We start from the raw sequence: 21,673 nt of genomic DNA, 5'->3' as shown, positions 1-21,673 counted from the left end.
GTACCACAAGCAACTGATTCGAGTACTAAAAAAAGAAAAGAAAAATGACAGTAAGACTTTTGTGCGAGTCATCCAACAAATTTCAGGAAATATGGAAGTATTTACTTCGAAACCATAAAAAATATAATGTGGCTTTTGAAACAAGCAGTTCATTTAATCACTGAACTTTGACTAGACGTCTGTATTCTCACAAACTGGAATCCGTCAATGATCCTCTTTACAAGAAGAGAATTACCCATGTAACACTTGGACGACACACTAAAGATGTAGTTGTAAGGGTCTGATGGTGTGAGTAAATCAAGGCATGGAGGTTTTCTTTATTACATCCTGCTGGAGTTTGGAAATTTCACATTCCGACTGATGTTGCTGTGTCATAATAGAGATAAGATGCTGTGTGGGTGTTTACTTTTGTTTTTGTAACCGTAATAAATGACACTTGCATGTGATTTTCAATCCTCAAGACTGCTTAGATTTTGTAGAAAACCCTCCAGAGATTGTCCACCCCTGCTCTTGGAAGCCTCGACTTTAACCTCATTGAACATTGTGCAACTGATGTTTATTTCTTCTATTCCACATTTCCAAAGGGACAGTACATCCAAAAAGGCAAATTCTGTCATTTACTCAAACCTGAATGACTTTCTTTCTTCTGCTGAACACAAAAGAAAACATTTTGAAGAACGTAAACATCCAAACAACACTGAACCCCGTTGACTTCCACTGTATGAACACAAAACCACTGAGACGTTTCTCAAAATATCTTCTTTTGTGTTCCTCTGAAGAAAAAGTCATACACAGGTTTGGGTTTATCAACGTGAAACAAAATCAGGGTAGTTGCTGCTTTGCTTTTCATAACGTGCAACTTTTTTTGTGTAACTTCATGTGCACTTTGTTTAAAAGATGAGCTCATTACAAGATTAACATCCCTAAAAGTACTGTGACGTCAAGGAAAGAATTGGTCATTACATCATTTGCTTTCCTGTCTGAACTTCCTTTTCTGTGAGCGAGATCCTGTTTTCTGGAAAGTCCAGTTAGATTAGACTGCAGTTATGAAATTTATTTCTGAAAGTTTATTTTTATGTAAATGAATGGATATGTTGTTGGAAGCAGCTCAACATTAAACAATCAAATCTCAGACAGTCCTGTAAATAACGGCAGCAAAACAAACATCAGGAAAGGCACTTTTCAGAGAGCCAAGCGTGAATAAAGACGCCTGAGAGTACATGGATCATCGATCTCCAGACTCTTACACATTTTATAATACATCACCATGTGAAAGACAACAAAGACATTGTAGAGATTCTTTTCGTATGTGTAATACATCGAGTCATCTTAAATAAAATCATTTTCATATTTCATATAAATGGGTAAGTAGAGCGGAAATGTGTTTGGCACAGTCAGAGAGATGCCGGTGTTTCATACGAATCCTGTTTCAACATCACTCAACAGCCTCAACGTGCAAAAAATAGTCAAATGATCTTACATTGTCTATATGTGTCTATAAGCCAGTACAAATACCTTCATATTCAATCAATTTATCTGAGAAGCAATCTTAAGTCTTGTTAGCATGCTTAAAAGAGATCTGAAAAAATATCTGCCAATGGGATAAGAAAACTAAACTCGAATAAAGATAATTTTTCTACATGAATGTGTAGTGTGCATTTTACACTTTTTTTGTATTATATTTTTACTTGGCTTGGAAAATCTCCATTGCAGTTTCTCACCAAGACTCTGTGTTTATCTGCATGAAAGCCCCATCCCATATTCATTCAAGCAATTACTGACGTTTGTTTATTTAAAACAGAAAAAGCTTTTCTAGAAGCCATGAAAACAGCACGTGACATCAGATATCTTGAACAGGTTTAATCAGTAGTGCTTACAGGAAACAGTAGTGATAACTATAATCTCCAGTTACTCGATTCTCTGAAACATATTTATAGATATTTCAATTAAAGAGCAACACATACTGTATGCATATTCAGAATAAAGGCATTACTCATAATATTTAGCACAATAGGTTAAAAAACTTACTTTTAAAGAAATGATTCACCCAAAAAGAAAGTCTTTTTTTGTCTGTGAGACTTTCTTTTGTTAGTACCACAGAGGTGATGTGCAGGGTTGCCAAGTCCACCGTTTTCCTGCAGACCCGACTACGTTTTTGACAACTACAAAGTGATTTTCAAGTAAATGTTTGTATAATGCATAAATAAGACTGAACTATTTTAGGTTTTACAAGTGACACATTTTGAGTTTGAGTATGTTGTTGTTGCTTTGGGCTGCTTTTGTTATGCAGATCTGGCAACCCTGGTGATGTTACACCTCTAATATAAATATAGTTCAGGACATTTAACACGCAGTCGCACGTTGTCAATTCATAGCGTTTGCTCAAGAGAACACAAGCTGATTTCCATCTGCAGTCATCTCAACACACACAGACACGTACTGAAGTGGGTCAGCAGTCCATCCACGAACACCCTGTCAGTGCCCAGGTCCCGCCCCTCTGTCTCCATGACAACAACACACATCAATGTCTCTTCAGCAGCATGTGACGAGCGTCAGACTCACAAACCCATCAGTACATTAACTAAACGCTTCCTTCAGGGCACAGACTCGTACGTTTCTGACCTTAATTCCTCAACACTGATGTGACTCCAACAACCATTTCAGTATGATATCTTTTCTATCCAATAAAAGCACACTGTGAACTCAAGCTCCATAGAGGATAAAAAGCGCCATAAAATGACCCCATGTGACCTGTTACTGTACATATCAACTCTAAAGCCACACAAAACAATGAAATATGCAATTATTCAAATGTCATTCACCTTTTGTATTTACACATCTTTTGTGGGCTTATGGGTTTGTAAACACACGAGGGTAAGCAAACAGGGACAGAACTTTTATTTCTCGGCAAACAAACTTGTGCATGAGAGGTTTTACCCTTGGGGGATTTGCACTAAAAGCCCACTCAACGTGGCAGTCAGCCAGTCATTCTGGGCAGCGGTTCAAGAATGTCAAACAGAGTCCAGGCGCCTCTGATCTCACGACCAGGCGATTTGCAGCATCTCCTCCACGTCCAGAAGTTTCTCCCTGGGTTTTCCGTGGGGTTTTCCTCTCCGCTCCTCCTCGGCGTTGATTTTCTCCCAGTCGGAAAATAAAACTGTTCTCACACCTGTGATGCAATCAGATGTTTACGATGAGACGGGTTTTTTTCCCACACAACCAGTTTGAGATCTCACAACACACATTTCACTCGAGGCGTGTTTAACTTGTACTACAAATAATTGTGGTTCAGTAGCACAAAACACACACCCACAGAATTACAAAAACTGTTGCAACAGCACAGAAATATGCGTGCGAGGATGGCAGGTGCAAGAATAGAAGAGCAGGCAGGATTAAAACAGTGTGTGTGTGTGTGGTGGCGTGACCTCGTGTTTGTAGAAGAGCAGATATGGCCTGTGCGCCCGGTTTCTTGATTGACAGGTCCAGCTCGCCCGTCTCCATATCCTGCAGCAAAACACGTGCCGTATCAAAACTGTCATTCATGGTGGTGGCGATCACTCCTGTGGGTCCGCGTTTGACCCAGCCGCTGCAGTACAGGCCTGACAAAAACCCACAAACACATAATTAGTCCCGCAAGTCCTGAAGCTAAACCAAATGTGTTCCCACAGCAATCTAAAACTAAACGTGTTTGACTTGAGACTCTTACTACAATTCAACAACGGGGTACTTTACTACAATAAAACCATGGTAAGCACAAACGAGCAATAGTTTAACCATGACATGTGTAGTAAAACTGTGTTTCAAGAGTTATAATGTGTTATAATGGGTGCGTTTTATTGTGTTGGGGATTTCCACCTGGTGTGTCCTGAACTCTTCCCATGTCATTGGGCACCACAGACCTACGGGGGTCAAAGGGCACCGCGGGGTCTATAAGAATGCTTTTGTATCCAATACTGCTGATGATCAGACCACAGTCCACATCCTCCAGCTGATCTGTGGGTACGGCCCGCGCGTTCTCTCCCGAACCCTGTAAAACACACACACACACATCACATCTGCCCGAAAACACATCAGACCTTTACACTATAGTTATACATTTATATTATACTATGAATCTATCTGAAACAGCGAGAAAGGGTCCGTTTTTAAAAAATATGGTAAAACTAAACAAAAAATTACATGTTTGAAAAGGTTAACAGATTCAGGTCAGATGAAAGCACTCCAGACTTCTACATTATTATTTCACAGTTTGGACAGTAAAATCATCAAACTGTAAAAAACACCAGTTATTCTTTACAAAATAACAAAAACAATACTGCAAGTTCAAATTTATTTGTAAACAATACAACACTAACGTTTGCAGGTGAACTTACAAAGAGTTCAATTTGTAATATCCGATGAAATCATCCTCATTTTTAATCAAGTTTTCATGCGTCTTGGCCACGGTTATAACAGTTTACTAAAACTATAACTAATAAAACCTTCATATTAATTAAGATTACATACCTTAAACCTACGTTTACAGGAAAATAAATACAGACATTTCATGTTAACATACACTAACCCAGTCCTGTGTGCATCTGAATAAGTACATCGGGAAAACTTAAAAAGAAACTAAACCTAAAGTCATAAAAAAGATAAAATTGACAAACACAAAACAAGATTGTCATGAGAACCACATTCAGTCAAATGTGGAGAAGAAAACCCCAGAGACAATAAAAGTCTTTCGGTTGCAGCTGCCATGGCCAAACACAAAGACGGACACACAGAGTGACCAGTGTTTGATTCAGTCAACTAAAAACTAAAACACCACTGTTATCATGTTTCATTTTCTGTCTTCACCACAGTGATTACAGGAAATGAGATCAAGACAAACTTAAGCTCAGAGCTTTTCATGTATAAATACATCCACTCCAAACAGTTCCAGGAGTGGGTTTAGTGAACTACAACTTTAATCCCTTGTTTACTCATATTCTGTATCGTGTGTTTTGTGGTGCTTTTTATCGTGCACGTGGCTCATTGTGGATCATGTTTGCCATGTACTCTATTGTCCTGCACTCATTGTGGAAGAACAATAAACACATACAATAAGAAAAGAAAAGTCACAGATGATTTTTTAAAATATTTCACGTGTCTCCAAAATAACAATGAGATTAAACGGAGAGAAATGTCTCTGAATGAGTTTGAGAAGAGATGTCAACAACATGTCAAACTGAGCTCAGATGTGTCAAATCTGCAAACAAAAGTCAATATTATTGAAGCGCTCGATATGAACTCAAACATTTCTCATCAAATTTCCTCAAATCCAGATGATTTCACCTGTACAATGTCCGCCTTGACCTTATTGGTTGTGAATCATTTTCTGATATTGTATGATCCTGAATATACCATGAAAAGATGCATTTGCACTGACAAAAGCAATTGCATAAATAACGTTTAAATTTGTAAATTGAAAATATTGAAACATAGTCTTTTGTCACAATTCTAACTTTAATGAGCCCAACAGATGGATATACTGCAAAAAACATCATTATTATTTTATGTATTAAACGCACAGCGTCTATTTTTACCTCGAGTTTATTGAGAGCCAATCGGATTCCTGCAGCTCGTTTCCCATCAGCCCCTGCAAGAACCTCCACGGGACTCCGACTGAAGCGGAAGCTCCAGGACTTCTCAGCTTTATCCTCTCCTCCATTCACCGCTTTCATCAACAAATCGGTCAGTCTTTTCCTCGGCCTGGGGAGGTCTACCACACACACACACACACACACATTTATTTTGTTGTTTTATGGGAATTTTTCATAGACATATAGGACAACACGCACAATCATTGGAATATTGAAACAATGATTTGCAGTTAAATACAGTAAACAGTCTAAATGACTGCGGTTTTAATACTCCTAAACTGTGCACCCTTTCCTTCTCACAGAACATTCATAACTAATTTAATTTATTTAGAAAGTAAAACCACATACAGAGGCCATAAAATATCTTTACTGCAAAATAAAACTGAAAACAATCCGACATGTTTCTCAACCACTAATGCAGACCAGATACAGTACCTCTGGACAAATAGCTGGTTAACCAAAATGTGGTTTACTTTAGAAATCTTTTCAGCATAAAAAGTCATTACACGGCAAAAACTTCTTTCCGTCTTGTTTTGAGGATGTTTGATAATTGTGGTGACAAACAAAATATATACTCTCTTAAAATAAAGGTGCTTCAAAAGGTTCTTCGATGCCATAGAAGAACCTTTTGGTTCCATAAAGAACCTTTAACATCTGAAGAACCGTTCTGTCTCACAAAAGGTTCTTCAGATTATAAAAAAGTAAGAAATCATTCATCTTTAAAGAACCTTTGGCTGAATGGTTCTTTGTGGAACCAAAAATGGTTTGTCTATGGCATCACTGTGAACAACTTTTTATGCGCCTTTATTTTTGTGTAGGCTATTAACTTTAGATGCAAAATGATCTGAAACTTTATTTTTTTGGATTACCGCGTTCATAAAAAATGAGTAATATTTTGATTTGTTTGTGCAGTGTACGGGTTGTTTTGTTTAAACAGCCTGGGCTGGGTTTCCTGATAACGATGGATCTTAGCACTTAAGAGGGTTTCCTACGAGCCATTTTGCGAACGTTCGGCATCGTTTCACACGTTTCCGAAAAATGCACTTAACACGACTGTACGTAGCAGTGCTTTAAGTGCTACTTACGAGTCGCTATCCGTTTGTCAGGTGTTGAAATGTCACCTTATACAATGGCTCGTTTTTGTAGCATGCGCTTGTTTTCGAAACGTTTAAGGGCCGTTCACATTATAACGATAACTATAAAAAATAATGTTTGGATTAAAACAAAAGCATCAGCAGGTCATCTACATTCATTTTAGTGACTGAGAACACTGCAGCGCACAGGCTTAAAATAAACATAACTTTGTCAGCGGACGCAAATATAGTTATAGATACAGTTATCTTTATAGCTATCGTTACAATGTGAACAGCCCTTTAGGCTAATTATTTTCACCCGATGTGCATGTGAATATTGTTTAATGTTGTTTAACATATTTTTATTTTTCAATACTTTTCTATGTGTAGATAGTACTTATCTACTGTAACTGTGCAATGTATTTTGCACACTCTAGGGAAAATCAAAAGTTAAAATCAAAAATGCTGTCTATGTGTTTGTTGAACCACATTTTATTACACTTTTGGGTGGTGTGGAGGTGGCGATTTCAAGTTTTTATTAGGGCCTATGTATTATCTAGCTTACACTAAATGTTTATTGTACACATACATTACCAGCACTTTATTAATAATAAGCAGAAAGTGTGTTCATTACGAATATGAACCTTTCAATTAGAGAACAATAAAGGGAAGAGCTAATTAATCCAATTTCTCAGCAAATCAGCCATTCAGTTTCTTTAAGTATTGCCTTCTTGCAGTTGTTGGAACACATGATAGGCAGTGTGTAATATATGAGCTTTGTAACAGCCTGGAAACCTTTAATCACATAGTTCCTCTAAATAATTAGAGGAGAGTTCACAATAGTCTCAAAGAGGAAAGACAAAGACACTGACAACCACCAAGTAAGCATTTTGACCACTTCTCTTTTAAACACAACATTTTTACTTTGCATAAAATGTGGAGTAACTTTAATACAGCAATCCAGCAACAAACATGCATCCTTTGTTAGAACCAACAGCTTGCCCATACTATACAGTATATTTTTGTATTCTTTACTTTATTAATGTATGTTCAGTCATTTAATTTTTATTGTACTGTAGTTTTTATTAGTTTTGTTTAGTAATTTAAAAAAAATTAACAAACAAAAAACTAACTAAATAAATAAAATACATACAGGAGTGTTTAAGTTTAGTCGCAATTCTCCAGTTGTCCTGCATAAATCTGTCTTCTTACGATGCACTTAGGGATTTACAATTACTCCAGAGCACCCTTAGATCTACGACGATTTTCAAGTCCTACTTAAGTTATGAAGCTTTTGGGAAACGGTGCATTAGTCTAAGATGATTGGTACGATTGGTGTTACGATGCACGTATCCTTACGATGCTTTTGCGAAACGCAGCCCTGGACCGGAAAGCTTAACCACATGGAATAAAAACCCTCTAAGACAGTGGTTCTCAAACTGGGGGCCGTGGCCTCCTGGGGGGCCCCAAGATGGTTCCAGGGGGGCCACAGATTTTGAGGCATTTTAGAAATATAGATATTTATCATACATTTTGTGCAATCAAACATCAGAAAAACAACACCACCATCCAAAAGAATTGATGTTTTAGCATTGTTTAACTGAATATTTTCTTGGTTTAATTAAAATTTTAAGTTTAAGATTATTAGTCTTTATTTGGGGGGCCGCAAAGCAATGCACTCTACACAAAGGGGGCCTTACAACAAAAAAGTTTGAGAACCACTGCTCTAAGAAACTCTGAAGGCACATTACCTGAGCTAACCTTCATTACAGTAACATGAGGGCCTGACTTCCATACACTTATATAACATTGGCAAATCAATGCAGAATTGTACATTTAGGATGAAATATTGTTTCATTTTCTATACCTTTTAAAGTCTCTTTAATTCCCTCAAAGTCACTGAGCAGCATTTCTGCCCGGGTGTTTGGCAGATTCACCAGTTCTCTGAGTTCCTGCGGGTTTAAACAAGACATTTCACAATCACTTTCACATTTTAATTCATACACAAAAGAGAATAAACAAATCATTTCGTGAACAGCAGTCAAGAGTTTTTCCATGACGTAATGTTTATTCTCAAGGGCTTTAATATCCAAGAACGAGTTCCCATGCTTCACTTTCTAAGTTCACACCTGTCACTCAAATGGTTTTTCAATCACCTGAAGGGGATGTTGAGCAGTCGATCGCTTTAAGCAAAAGCTGACAGACATGATAACAATTCGTCTGTCATTTTTACACTGAATGAATACAGCGTGAAGTCTTGCGAAACGGGTGACTTGTGAAAACACATCTGTGGTTTCTCAATGAAACATATTTAATACAATTTCAGTGTTTATGTCACCCGTCTGATCTCATGTTTTCAATGGGTTGCATATTTGTATACAACAAACAAGAAAAATCTACGTGATCTCAGACTTTGAGGCTCATTGTCATACCTTGATGGTACATGCGATCTGAAGAGGACCTCTTCTACCGATGATCAGGACCCTGCGGACGCCGCTGCCCGCTAAAGCTTTCAGTGCATGCTGGGTAATATCTGTAGTCTGTAATGAGACGACAGAGGAAATTACGATTGGTGCCAAACAACCGGATTCACTTATAACCCGAATTCCGGAAAAGTTGGGACGTTTTTTAAATTTGAATAAAATGAAAACTAAAGGAATTTCAAATCACATGAGCCAATATTTTATTCACAATAGAACATAGATAACATAGCAAATGTTTAAACTGAGAAATTTTACACTTTTATCCACTAAACTAGCTCATTTAAATTTTTATGCCTGCTACAGGTCTCAAAAAAGTTGGCACGGGGGCAACAAATGGCTAAAAAAGCAAGCAGTTTTGAAAAGATTCAGCTGGGAGAACATCTAGTGACTAATTAAGTTTATTGACATCAGTTCTGTAACATGATTAGCTATAAAAGGGATGTCTTAGAGAAGCAGAGTCTCTCAGAAGTAAAGATGGGCAGAGGCTCTCCAATCTGTGATAGACTGCGTAAAAAGATTGTGGAATACTTTTAAAACAATGTTCCTCAACGTCAAATTGCAAAGGCTTTGCAAATCTCATCATCTACAGTGCATAACATCATCAAAAGATTCAGAGAACTGGAGAAATCTCTGTGCGTAAGGGACAAGGCCGGAGACCTTTATTGGATGCCCGTGGTCTTCGGGCCCTCAGACGACACTGCATCACTCATGGGCATGATTATGTCAATGACATTACTATATGGGCCCAGGAATACTTCCAGAAACCACTGTCGGTAAACACAATCCGCCGTGCCATCAGCAGATGCCAACTAAAGCTCTATCATGCAAAAAGGAAGCCATATGTGAACATGGTCCAGAAGCGCCGTCGTGTCCTGTGGGCCGAGGCTCATTTAAAATGGACTATTTCAAAGTGGAATAGTGTTCTATGGTCAGACGAGTGCAAATTTGACATTCTTGTTGTAAATCACGGACGCCTTGTCCTCCGGGCTAAAGAGGAGGGAGACCTTCCAGCGTGTTATCAGCGTTCAGTTCAAAAGCCAGCATCTCTGATGGTATGGGGGTGCATAAGTGCATACGGTATGGGCAGCTTGCTTGTTTTGGAAGGCTCTGTGAATGCTGAAAGGTATATAAAGGTTTTAGAGCAACATATGCTTCCCTCCAAACGACGTCTATTTCAGGGAAGGCCTTGTATACTTCAGCAGGACAATGCAAAACCACATACTGCAGCTATTACAACAGCATGGCCTCGTCGTAGAAGAGAATTGGCCTACCTGCAGTCCAGATCTTTCTCCTATTGAGAACATTTGGCGCATCATTAAACGAAAAATACTTCAAAGACGGCCATGAACTCTTCAGCAGCTGGAGACCTATATAAAGCAAGAATGGGATCAAATTCCAACACCAAAACTCCAGCAACTCATAGCCTCAATGCCCAGACGTCTTCAAACTGTTTCGAAAAGAAAAGGAGATGCTACACCATGGTAAACATGCCCCCGTCTCAACTTTTTTGAGACCTGTAGCAGTTATTAAATTTTAAATGAGCTAATTTAGTGGATAAAAGTGTAAAATTTCTCAGTTTAAACATTTGCTATGTTATCTATGTTCTATTGTGAATAAAATATTGGCTCGTGTGATTTGAAATTCCTATAGTTTTCATTTTATTCAACTGTAAAAAACGTCCCAACTTTTCCAGAATTTGGGTTGTAGATAGATGATATCTTTTCAAAACAGGAAAGCATTTGTTCATCTAAAGAAATGGTAGCTATTTTGGAACATTATCTAGTCTGAAGCGATAGAGAATGAACTTAAAAAACAAAAACAAAACTGTTTTGTCTGTTGTCAAAGATTGTATTTACATCTTGATACATCTCGATTATTTACTTTTGCTCAAAAAAAAAACAGTTAAACAGGCGATTTTCTTTTGCTCAAGGTTAAAAAAATCATGACTTGGATAGAACATTCAAAATATTTAATGAAAAAACACAATGTAAAAATGAAAACCTAGGGACCAATCATTACTTTTTATTCAACCAACAAATGTCAAACCAATCATCTTGTGCACATTTTTGGGGAAGAGTTCATCATACACCATTTGGAAGTGATGTTTCGCGCTATTCAGTGATGTGTCTGTCACATTAAACATAACGTTCAAATTATTAGATACAAGCAATAAACTCCTAAACTCTTTCATCCTAAACTCAGATGAAACTATAATTGCATATCTTCAGTACAATGATCTTGATATTATATAATATTCATTATAGACCGTTTCATCAGACGCGCGTGACTGGACTGCAGTTAACTGTGTTTGGCTAGTGTCTATTAATATAACTATTTATATTTAATTTAAGTTAATATGATTTTTTTGTATAAAGATTATATTATTGAATTTTGTTGTATATTCAATTTATTACATAAACCATTTGTGGAATGGGTCCTGTATTGGTCGCATTTAAAGAAAACGTATAGTAACATTGACATCTAGTGGTTGAGCTTGGTATCGCAGTCTAAATATTGGAGAGACAAGTTTAGCCAAGTAACGGTTCACCTCGGTTTCTTTTGCTTGTTCTCAGAAATAATCTACAGGCACTCTATTATTTGTGAATGTGTACCGGAAGTTCAGTGCAGCCCATGAACGTGCGCATGCGCAGTAATGTTGGTTTATGTTGTCACTTTAAAACCGTCTATATCGTCCAGCCGTATCTACAGATTGTTCATAACCACAGCGGTGAGAACAAACTGCAGCATCGTGGTTAGTTAAAAAGTCATATGGACAATAAAACCACTTAAAATATATTGAGCTAGCTAGCTAGTTGCACTAACTAGTCAACAAGTCGACATTAATGCTCTGACGCCACATTTAAAGCTTAATATCGACTAGTCGCGGGTCATGTTTTTTTTTTACACTGTACCTTTAAGAAGACCTCTGACTGTTCCAAGAGACCTGCACGAGGGACACATCGGACGTCATTCCCACCCGCTTCAGCGGAATTCTGTCACACTCCTGGCAATTATATATGTTACCTTGTTTCTCATATTGGCTGCTGGGTCACGGAGGTGCTGCGTTGCCCGCACGGCACACCCATCAAATCTTGATGCAAAACATTCCCTACGCTCTTATTTTATTAATGGATGACGTCATCGACTAGACGACGTCGGCACGACTTTTATCACACGTTCAAGCCCTAAACTAGCGGCGTTTGCAATTAATGTTTTCCTCAGAACTATGATCAGAGGCTTTTTTGCTTTGACATTTCAGCGGTAGTTTTCAGTGGTTGTATGAAGTCAAGATCACACAGAACTCTGGAAATGTTCAACAGATGTGTCAACATACTTTTCGAAATATATATTATATATATATATATTTTAAAGAAAAGTGTTTTTGCTCTTCCTGAAATAAACACCACTTTGGTTTGATATATTGTATGACAAAACAATGACATTCTTACACATCCAGTACGATATTTGTCATCAAAACGGTTGATTTCTCAAACAACTTGGAGGACTGTGATAGACTGAAAGGTTTCTGCTCATGCCCAGTGTGTTTTTATAAAAACACACCCACAGACCTTCAACGTGTCCAGAGGGGACAGAAGAATCCGGGCCACGTCCAGGGCCACGTTTCCCTGTCCCAAAATCACAGCCGTCTCACAGCTCAGGTCAGGGCATAACTGCACACAGATGAAGAAAATCAGACACACATTCCTAACGACTGATTCACTGTGATTAACAAGAAGCAGAACCTCTTTATTGGCAGGAATCCCGTTGTACCAGCCGACGAAGTCTTTAGCTGAAAAAATGCCGGATAAGTTTTCCCCGGGAATTCCTATGGGCCTGTTTGCTTCTGCTCCATAACTCTGGAATACACAGATGGCGCACACCAAAAAATGATGTCTGAAATAAAATAAGCTAGAAAGATAAACAATGTCTTTGGAAATTGAAAGCAGCATGGACTTTTATGGTTTTAACTTCCTTTAGGAGCTTGACAGCCCTCGTGCTTTTGTTGGATGGAAAAGAGCTTCGTCAACACCGGCTTAACATTACGGACAATGTAAACTATTTCTCTGAAACTACATTAGTGAGAAGGAAATTTTCCTTTGATATTAACAGTTCACAATAAGGTTGCAATAGCTAACATGAACAAACAATTATGAGCAATATAGTTTTTGTTAGTTTATTCATCTTTATTTAATGCTTTAATTGTTACGAATGTTAGTTCAATGTGCACTAACTAATGTCTACAGAAACAACTTTTTGATTTTGAAAATGTATTTGTGAATGCTAAATTGACTAGATTTAATAAATGCCAAGTATTGTTTATTAGTTAGTTCATGTTAGCTAATGCATAAGCTAATGTTAACCGACAATGTGCTTAATTTATAAACCCAAAATGCAATAAAATATATTTTTTCATTTAATAAACAATCTTTATATTTTTCACGTTTAGTCTTCATGTCACTGTCTCAATGAAAGGTGTTTATCTTGTTAATTCACATTTCATTGGCCAAACGCCAGGAATATGTCTCCACATGACCGATGTTTTAAAACAATGCAAAAAAAACAAAAATACGTTCGTTTTTCGAACCCCCGCATCCGTTAAAATTTTTCCACCGAGGTGGTATGTGATATGATGAGTAAACTTGTCTCGTGTTGTTTTAATGTGAGATCAAATCAAATCGCTCTTGCGCATTACACGTCAGATGAATTAACAACAACAATCCGACAGTTTGAATGTTGCAAATCCTAATAAAAGGTGTTGCTCAACAGCCAGCACATCTGTGACTTTTGGTTTCTGAGAACAGTACACAGACACCTATCCAGAGGAAAACTTTCTCAGTTGTGTCTCAAATGTTTCGCCTAAAATTTCTATGAGAAACAAATGAGAGTGTAATTGTTGAAATGCACATGTAGAATGTAGCGGCTAACCCATTTTCATTTATCAATTACCAAACAAATATTTGAGTATTTATCGTGAGTTAAAAAAGATCTCCTCATGCGCTTCATTCACGTCTGCAGGACAGAGTCCGATACCAGAGGTTTGTTTGAAGGTTGAACCATCAATTTGAGCTAAATGTGGCAGAATCAATCCTCACCAAAACAACGGCGTGGTAGGCCTGCCTTAATTCCTCAACACTGACGTCTCTTCCCACGTTCACATTACCGTGGAAACTGCATCGCTCATGATGGGCCGTCTGTGTGAAAGTGTTTATAACATTCTGCAAAGAGAAAAAAGTTGAAAAATGCACAAATGCATTAATTAGAGCATGTTTATAACTTCATGAAAAAAAGGTCTAATAAACAGGTACACAAAAAATGTAAAGACTTCGCAAGAGCATGTCTGTGGTCATTTATCTGGTCATGTTTTCTAAATGCCACGCGCCTGTAATCGTATCATAAACATATTTATGATGTTTTTATCATATCATCATAAAAGAACTGATGTGTATGCAGATTCTAGACATTATCACCAACACATAAACAAGAGAGTTTGAACTCAGATTATGCTATAAATCAGTGGAAAACTGGGAAAGGAATCAATGTTGACTCGGCATCGCAGTAACACACACAAGGACCTAAAGTGACTTGGCATCGCAGTCGATTATGAAAGTGTTGCTATTGATAACAGTGAACATATCTGGCTATTAAAAGCAACCCGCTACCGCGATAATACCACATACCCCAAGTAAGGTCTTATGCTGTGTTCACACCAAACACTAACAACTGCGCTCTTTATAACTCATAGGGATAGTTTGTTATTATCGTGCGAATGACGCACATTTTTCAACTTGCGCGGATGACGCGATTGACGCACGTTCGCGTGTCTTTCCATTGACTTTGTATGTAATTTACTCGCGCAAATCTCTCGATTCGCATTTGGTGTGAACATAGCATTAGTTATTATGGGGATGTGAAAAGTCGATACCGTCACAGGCATTCTTTTTATTTTGAATTCATTTGTATATTTTGTGTGTTTGTTCATTCCTTTCTCGTTACACACAAACGTAAAAGACTTCAACATATCAAACACACTTATGTTTTTATCACAAGCCTATTTTAACACCGTATCTCATTACAGTCCGATGATACAGTATGTTTGTGCATAATTTCACATCAGATTAATAATCAAACCTCCCCGAGCGCTCAAAGGTCACGGAAACACACAGCTGAGGCTTTCATGTCAAAGGCAATGTGATTTCTATTTGTTTTACTTTCATAATGTGACGTACATTTACAAGGAGAGATTGTGTACAACATAAAGCAGAACTTGATGTACCCAGCGGGCACAGGGTTTATTGTAAGACACAAAATAAGCAAAAAATATAAGACGCTTATATTTGTAAAAATATAAGAATTATAAGACGCTATTTCGTTGATATTTCGAGCTGTGGTCTCTGTGACAAGGTTTGGTGACTTTCGCAAAAAAAAAAAAATTATAACACCAACATCCATTAAGAAACTAAAAAGGGGCAAATGGTGATGGTGACTTTTACCTTAACCTCAGGGTGATCGGGGGCGACCCCAAACCGCACCAGTCCAAACGGCACGGGTAGCCGTTCATAAATGTCAACAAGCGCATCTTGCCGAGCCTGAAATGAGTGCGAATACATTAACATCATAATAAACATACAAGGCCGCTTATAACAATACACGTGTGAATATTGCTGCAGATGTGAAGCAAACAGAGTCACTGTTACTATCAAACATGAAGAAGTTTAACACAAGGGATAGTTGAAAACTGAACATACAAAAGTGGAAAGGTTGAAAATTCACCTTCATGTCATTCAAAGCCCAAATGACTTTCTTTCTTTTGCAGAACACAAAAGAAGATATTTGGAAAAAGACTGACCCCCATTGACTTCCGTTGTATGAACACAAAACCACTGAAGCATTTCTCAAAATATCTTCGTTTGTGTTCCACTGAAGAAAGACTCGCGTACAGGTTATTTTTAGGTGAACTGTCCCTTTAAAGCTTTTTGTCACACACAGCTTTTGGTATTAGTGAAGGACCAGAAAAAGTGGATTACTGGCACTCAGCAAAGCTGACCGACTAAACGCAGCTGCTGAATGTTGAAACCTTAAGAGAATTTCAGAACAGTGAGCGTTTGTTTGGTAATGAAACACAGACCTTCAGCAGCTGCTGTGCCGTGTAAAAACCCGCCGGACCGCCTCCTACAACACAAACTCTTGGACCAGACACAGACGATAGACCACGCCAACCTGATAACACCACATGTGACAGTTGAATACGCAAATTATTACACACATTTAGAATGAAATCTCATTAACAATCACATGTTAGGAAACAAGCAGCAGAGGAGCTCGTCTTCTTAAAAAGTGACAATAGATTTCTTAAAAACTATACAAATCTGCACTAATAAAATTGTACGTTTTTATGACTTACTGTAATACCTTTGAACCTCTAACAAACTCAAATGTGTGATGGCTATACAAAAAACTGTTTTGGAAAGGTAAGTGGCGCCTGTTGTCTGGTGGAGAAAACTGTATGTCTTAAACAGTATTTTTTTGGTATTACCAAGTTTTTCCAATGACGTATTTCACGAAATGCAAGAAAGTAAAGGGACTAAATAGGGGGCATGGTTTTTGGAGAAACAAATCTTTGTTATGGCTGATTTCTAAACCAGAAGCGAAATTTTCAATCAAATATAGACAGTACATCTGCTGTAGATTGACCTACATAAGATAAGAGATTGAAATCAGTGTTTTGGTTTCACTTTATTTTACAGTACACTGTCACTGTACTTACTGTGTGTTTACTAGGCAGGTCCCGATACTGAACTGTAACCTTGTTAAGAACAAGTTGTTAGCAGTGTTCTTCAGTCAGTAAGTACACTATAAGTGGGCATACAGTAAAATAAAGTGCAACCGAGATTTGTGCCAAATTGTTTTTCTTTATTCGACATGCACAAAACACTCAAACATGCCGATGACTTTTCTAGATAGAATCAACAAAAAGTATCAGACAAGCTCAATGTGGGCAAGCTCAGTAAACTAACTGACTGTCTGATAAAAAAAAGCCACGTGACTTGAAAAACCACCCGTAGTAAACATGTGCAAAAAATGTTTTTCTAGTTATAAACACAGCCACACGCACACCTCTGACCTCTCCTGGAAACCTACATAACATACTGTCTCTTACTAGAGTAAGTGTTAAAGTGTACTACAGTACTTACTACAGTTTATAAATTCACTATACAGTGGCAAGAAAACGTATGCGAACCTTTTGGAATTTCATGGTTTTCTGAATAAATTTGTCATAAAATGTGATCTGATCGTCATCTAAGTCGAGGGTATTGACAAATAAAATGTGTCTAAAATAATAACACAACATTCTTTTGATCTTTCATGTCTTTATTGAGAACAACCAAAAAAACCTCGTAGTGCTTATGGAAAAAATATGTGAACCATTGAGTTAATGACCTCATAAAAGCTAACTGGAGTCAGGTTTTAGCACACCAGGAGTCTACAGCTTACAGCTACTTTGACTGATAAAAACCCCTCAAACTTTTGGAGTTTGCTCTGCACAAGAAGAACACGCTTATGTGGGCCATGCCCCCCAAAAAGAGCGCTCAGAGGATCTACGATCAAGAATTGTTGATTTACATAAAGCTGGCAAGCGTTACAAAGTTATTTCAAAGACTTCACCAGTCTACAGTTAGACAAACAATCTACAAATGGAGACACTTTGGGACTGTTGCTACTCTACCAAGAAGTGGGCGCCCAGTCAAAATGACACCAAGAGCACAACGAAGACTCCTCAATGAGGTAAAGAAACAACCCCGAATGACAGCCGAAGATTTTGAAGGCATCATTGGAACTTGCTAACATCTCTGTTCATGAGTCTACGATACGTAAAACACTGAACAAGCAGGGTATCCACGGCAGGACACCACGAAGGAGCCACTGCTTACTAAAAAGAACATTGCTGCACGCCTGAAATTTGCAAAAGAGCACATTGACGCTCCACAGCGGTATTGGCAAAATGTTTTGTGGACTGATGAAGCTAAGATTGAACTATTTGGAAAAACACACCGCACTACATCTGGCGTAGAAAGGGCACGGCACATCATCATGAAAACATCATCCCAACTGTAAAGTATGGTGGAGGAAACATCAGGATTTGGGCCGGCTTTGCTGCATCAGGGCCTGGCCAGCTTGGAATCATTGAGGGGAAGATGAATTCCCAAGTATATCAGACCATTCTTCAGGATAATGTGAGAATGTCTGTACGTCAGCTGAAACTGTGGAGAAGGTGGGTGACGCAACAGGACATCGACCCAAAACACCGGAGCAAGTCCACAACAGAATGGCTTCAGAAAAACAAAATCCTCCTTTTGGAGTGGCCAAGTCAGAGCCCAGACCTCAACCCAATAGAGATGCTATGGATTGACTTGAAGAGGGCCATTCACATGAGACGTCCAAAGAATATGACCGAGCTAAAGCAGTTCTGCCAGGAAGAATGTGCTAAAATTCCTCCTCAACGATGTGCAGGTCTGATCCACAGCTACAGGAAGCGCCTGGTTGAGGTTATTGCTGCCAAGGGTGGTCAACCAGTTATTCATTCTAAAGCGTAATTTATGGTTCTGCGTAGGACCTACGCCGTACGTTACGGCGTAGCCTACGCAGAGCCGCGTACCCTACGCCGTAGCCTGACGCGCACCTCTCCAAAAATGTAACAACGCGTCAACTCAACGCGGACCCTACGCGGACCGCAAGCGCTGTGATTGGTCGGTTTGGCAGCATCGTACTTCCTTCTACGCATTTCTGGCGTCTTCTTCTCTGGTGTCTTCTTCCGGCAAGTTCAGAGTCCACAAAAGAACAACATGGCGAGCATCGACATCTCTGGTTTCTAGCTTTTTGTTTAAGTGATTTAATTAAAGTACTCTCAACGCAGAACCATAAATGTTCACGACGGCGTCGTCTACGTACGTAGGCTACGCCGTAGGTTACGGCGTAGGTCCTACGCACGACTATAACTTAAGCTTAAAGCTTAAGTTATAGTCGTGCGTAGGACCTACGCCGTAACCTACGTACGTAGACGATGCCGTTGTGAACATTTATGGTTCTGCGTTGAGAGTATGCGTCGTACTGCAATTACACCGCCGAAACGCTAGTTGGCTCTTTGTGTTTTCCCGGGTTGCTCTTCTTTGCCGATGTTTTGTGTGTATGCTAGTGTTTGCAAGCGATGGAAGCTGATCGCATCTTAACGGAGTTGGAGCTGATCGAAGTAGAAAAACAGTTACTTTTAATTAAATCACTTAAACAAAAAGCTAGAAACCAGAGATGTCGATGCTCGCCATGTTGTTCTTTTGTGGACTCTGAACTTGCCGGAAGAAGACGCCAGAGAAGAAGACGCCAGAAATGCGTAGAAGGAAGTACGATGCTGCCAAACCGACCAATCACAGCGCTTGCGGTCCGCGTAGGGTCAGCGTTGAGTTGACGCGTTGTTACATTTTTGGAGAGGTGCGCGTCAGGCTACGGCGTAGGGTACGCACAGGGTACGCGGCTCTGCGTAGGCTACGCCGTAGGTCCTACGCAGAACCATAAACTGACCTTAATGGTTCACTTACTTTTTCCACTGCCATTTTGAATGTTGAATGAGTGTGTTCAATAAAGACATGAAAGATCAGAATTCTTTTGTGTTATTATTTTTAGACACATTATGTTTGTCAATACCCTTGACTTAGATGAAGATCAGATCACATTTTATGACAAATTTATTCAGAAAACAATGAAATTCCAAAAGGTTCACATACTTTTTCTTGCCACTGTAGCTAAAGTGATAGTCCACCCCAAACTGAAAACTCTGTTATCATTTACTCACCCTCCTGTCATTTCAAACCGCAGAACACAAAAGAAGATATTTCGAAGAGAGTTTATTTTTGGGTGAATTATCACTTTAATCCTACAGTGCACATTAACAAAGCGTAGTAATCACGGCAATACACTTTAACTTACTACAGCTATCTATAGTAAATACTAAAGTATACTACAGTATTTGTTCACGTGAGATATTGCTGGGATTTGGGTGGGCGGGGCTTGGCAATGATCAAAGTCTCACTGGCACAATCATTTATTAAGACATGAGAACAGAACAACAATACCCAACGTGCAGCATACTCCAGACAGTAGTATTCACTACAGTAAATTGTTTTACACTTCCTAGAAACTATTGTGTTCATAACTCTACTTCACAACAGTAAATATTTAAAGTGTACTACAATATTTACTACAGTTACAGAATACTACATTTACATTACATTTAGTCATTTAGCAGACGCTACTTACAAATGAGGTAAACAATGGAAGCAATTGGAACAACATAAGGACAACAAAAAGCATAAGTGCAATAAAACTGGTCTCATATAGCACATCACTACATCAACAAAGTGCAGTAATGAATAAAATACACATACTACAATTTACTACAGTTTAGCCTAAATGCTAAATATTCTTTTCAAGTGGGTCTGGGTCACTCAGTTATCCAGAATTTCAAGACTTGGTGCTATTGTTTTGTATGACCAACTCTAAAACTAAAAGGGAAATGATAAGGTTGCGTCGTGACGTCATTCATAACGCTGGAGAGAGCGTATTGTCACTTACCAGTAGCGCGCGACAGAATGTGTATCCTGACGATCCTGTTGATGATCATCTTCTGCATTTTCAAGAGATAAAGTGCACGTTTCAAACAGTCCGTGTCTGTTCCAGCTGAGCAAAAGCCCTTTGTTAAATATTAAAGCTGCTTACTGAGTTCAGTCGGCGTGTGGTCTTGGGGTCGCGTGCTTGTCACTAAATAAAATGAAATGGGATTAAAGATGTTCATGATGCGTTTCTTTTATCCACATTGAGATCTGTTACGTCCCGCATCTGGGTCCATGCTGAAGTAGAATGACGGAAATGTTCGTTTATAGTTTCCAATATGAAAAAGATGGAAAATAAGGAGACCTGATCTAACACGCACTTATCTCGAGTATCTCTTACACATTACATACAATAAAATCATACATGTATACAGTATATATAATCGCACATTTCGGTTTCAGAATTTAAACTATTTTCTTTAAATCTTCCACTGAAGCGTCCTTACTTTTTAAGTGTGCGTCGCTGAAAGCGCTCCGTAATGAACTATAACTCTGATTAAAGGTTCCTCCTGTGGTCAAAGTGCAACTTTAGCTCTGTAATTCGTCTGTGCAACAGTGTAAAACTGCACTTTATTGGTGGTCTGTTGAGGATCAGTCAGGCTTTATCAGTTCAACCTTGACTGAAGGTCTCACACTGCATGCAGATATATTGCACACGCACACAGGTCATGGACTAATGAACTCAACAGTTTTAGATAAACAGTGATTTATGGGTTTGTTCATGTGTTCTCATTGTATGCACTGACTATGTGGGATCCAGTGATCCTACTTTATGGAATTTATGTGACTGTTTAGTGAAAGAAAGTGAATGTAATCGACTTAATAAATAT

The 21,673-nt window shown here is 38.5% G+C and overlaps 1 protein-coding gene across 3 annotated transcripts; it reads right to left on the bottom strand.

Moving 5' to 3' along the window:
- Positions 1-80: 80 nt before the first annotated feature.
- On the bottom strand, positions 81-21,310 carry fdxr (ferredoxin reductase). 3 transcript variants are annotated; one of them, XM_057359106.1, is made up of 13 exons: positions 20,950-21,310; positions 20,806-20,857; positions 16,310-16,401; positions 15,675-15,770; positions 14,277-14,399; positions 12,927-13,040; positions 12,753-12,854; positions 9,133-9,240; positions 8,568-8,652; positions 5,571-5,746; positions 3,856-4,027; positions 3,426-3,599; positions 81-3,169 (listed from the first exon to the last, which is right to left on the bottom strand). In XM_057359106.1, the coding sequence occupies exons 2-13, from the start codon at positions 20,852-20,854 to the stop codon at positions 3,039-3,041; spliced, it is 1,422 nt and encodes a 473-aa protein (XP_057215089.1). In that variant the 5' UTR covers positions 20,855-20,857; positions 20,950-21,310; the 3' UTR covers positions 81-3,038. The 3 variants fall into 3 exon arrangements, with proteins under 3 accessions (XP_057215089.1, XP_057215088.1, XP_057215091.1); XM_057359105.1 differs by having other exon boundaries at positions 20,806-21,310; XM_057359108.1 differs by lacking the exons at positions 16,310-16,401; positions 20,806-20,857; positions 20,950-21,310 and adding an exon at positions 15,955-16,209.
- Positions 21,311-21,673: the final 363 nt, after the last annotated feature.

Source organism: Triplophysa rosa, linkage group LG18 (genome assembly GCF_024868665.1).
Source record: "Triplophysa rosa linkage group LG18, Trosa_1v2, whole genome shotgun sequence".
Classification (NCBI taxonomy): domain Eukaryota; kingdom Metazoa; phylum Chordata; class Actinopteri; order Cypriniformes; family Nemacheilidae; genus Triplophysa; species Triplophysa rosa.
Note: the sequence above shows the minus strand (reverse complement) of the source record. Positions and strands in the feature narration are given on the sequence as shown.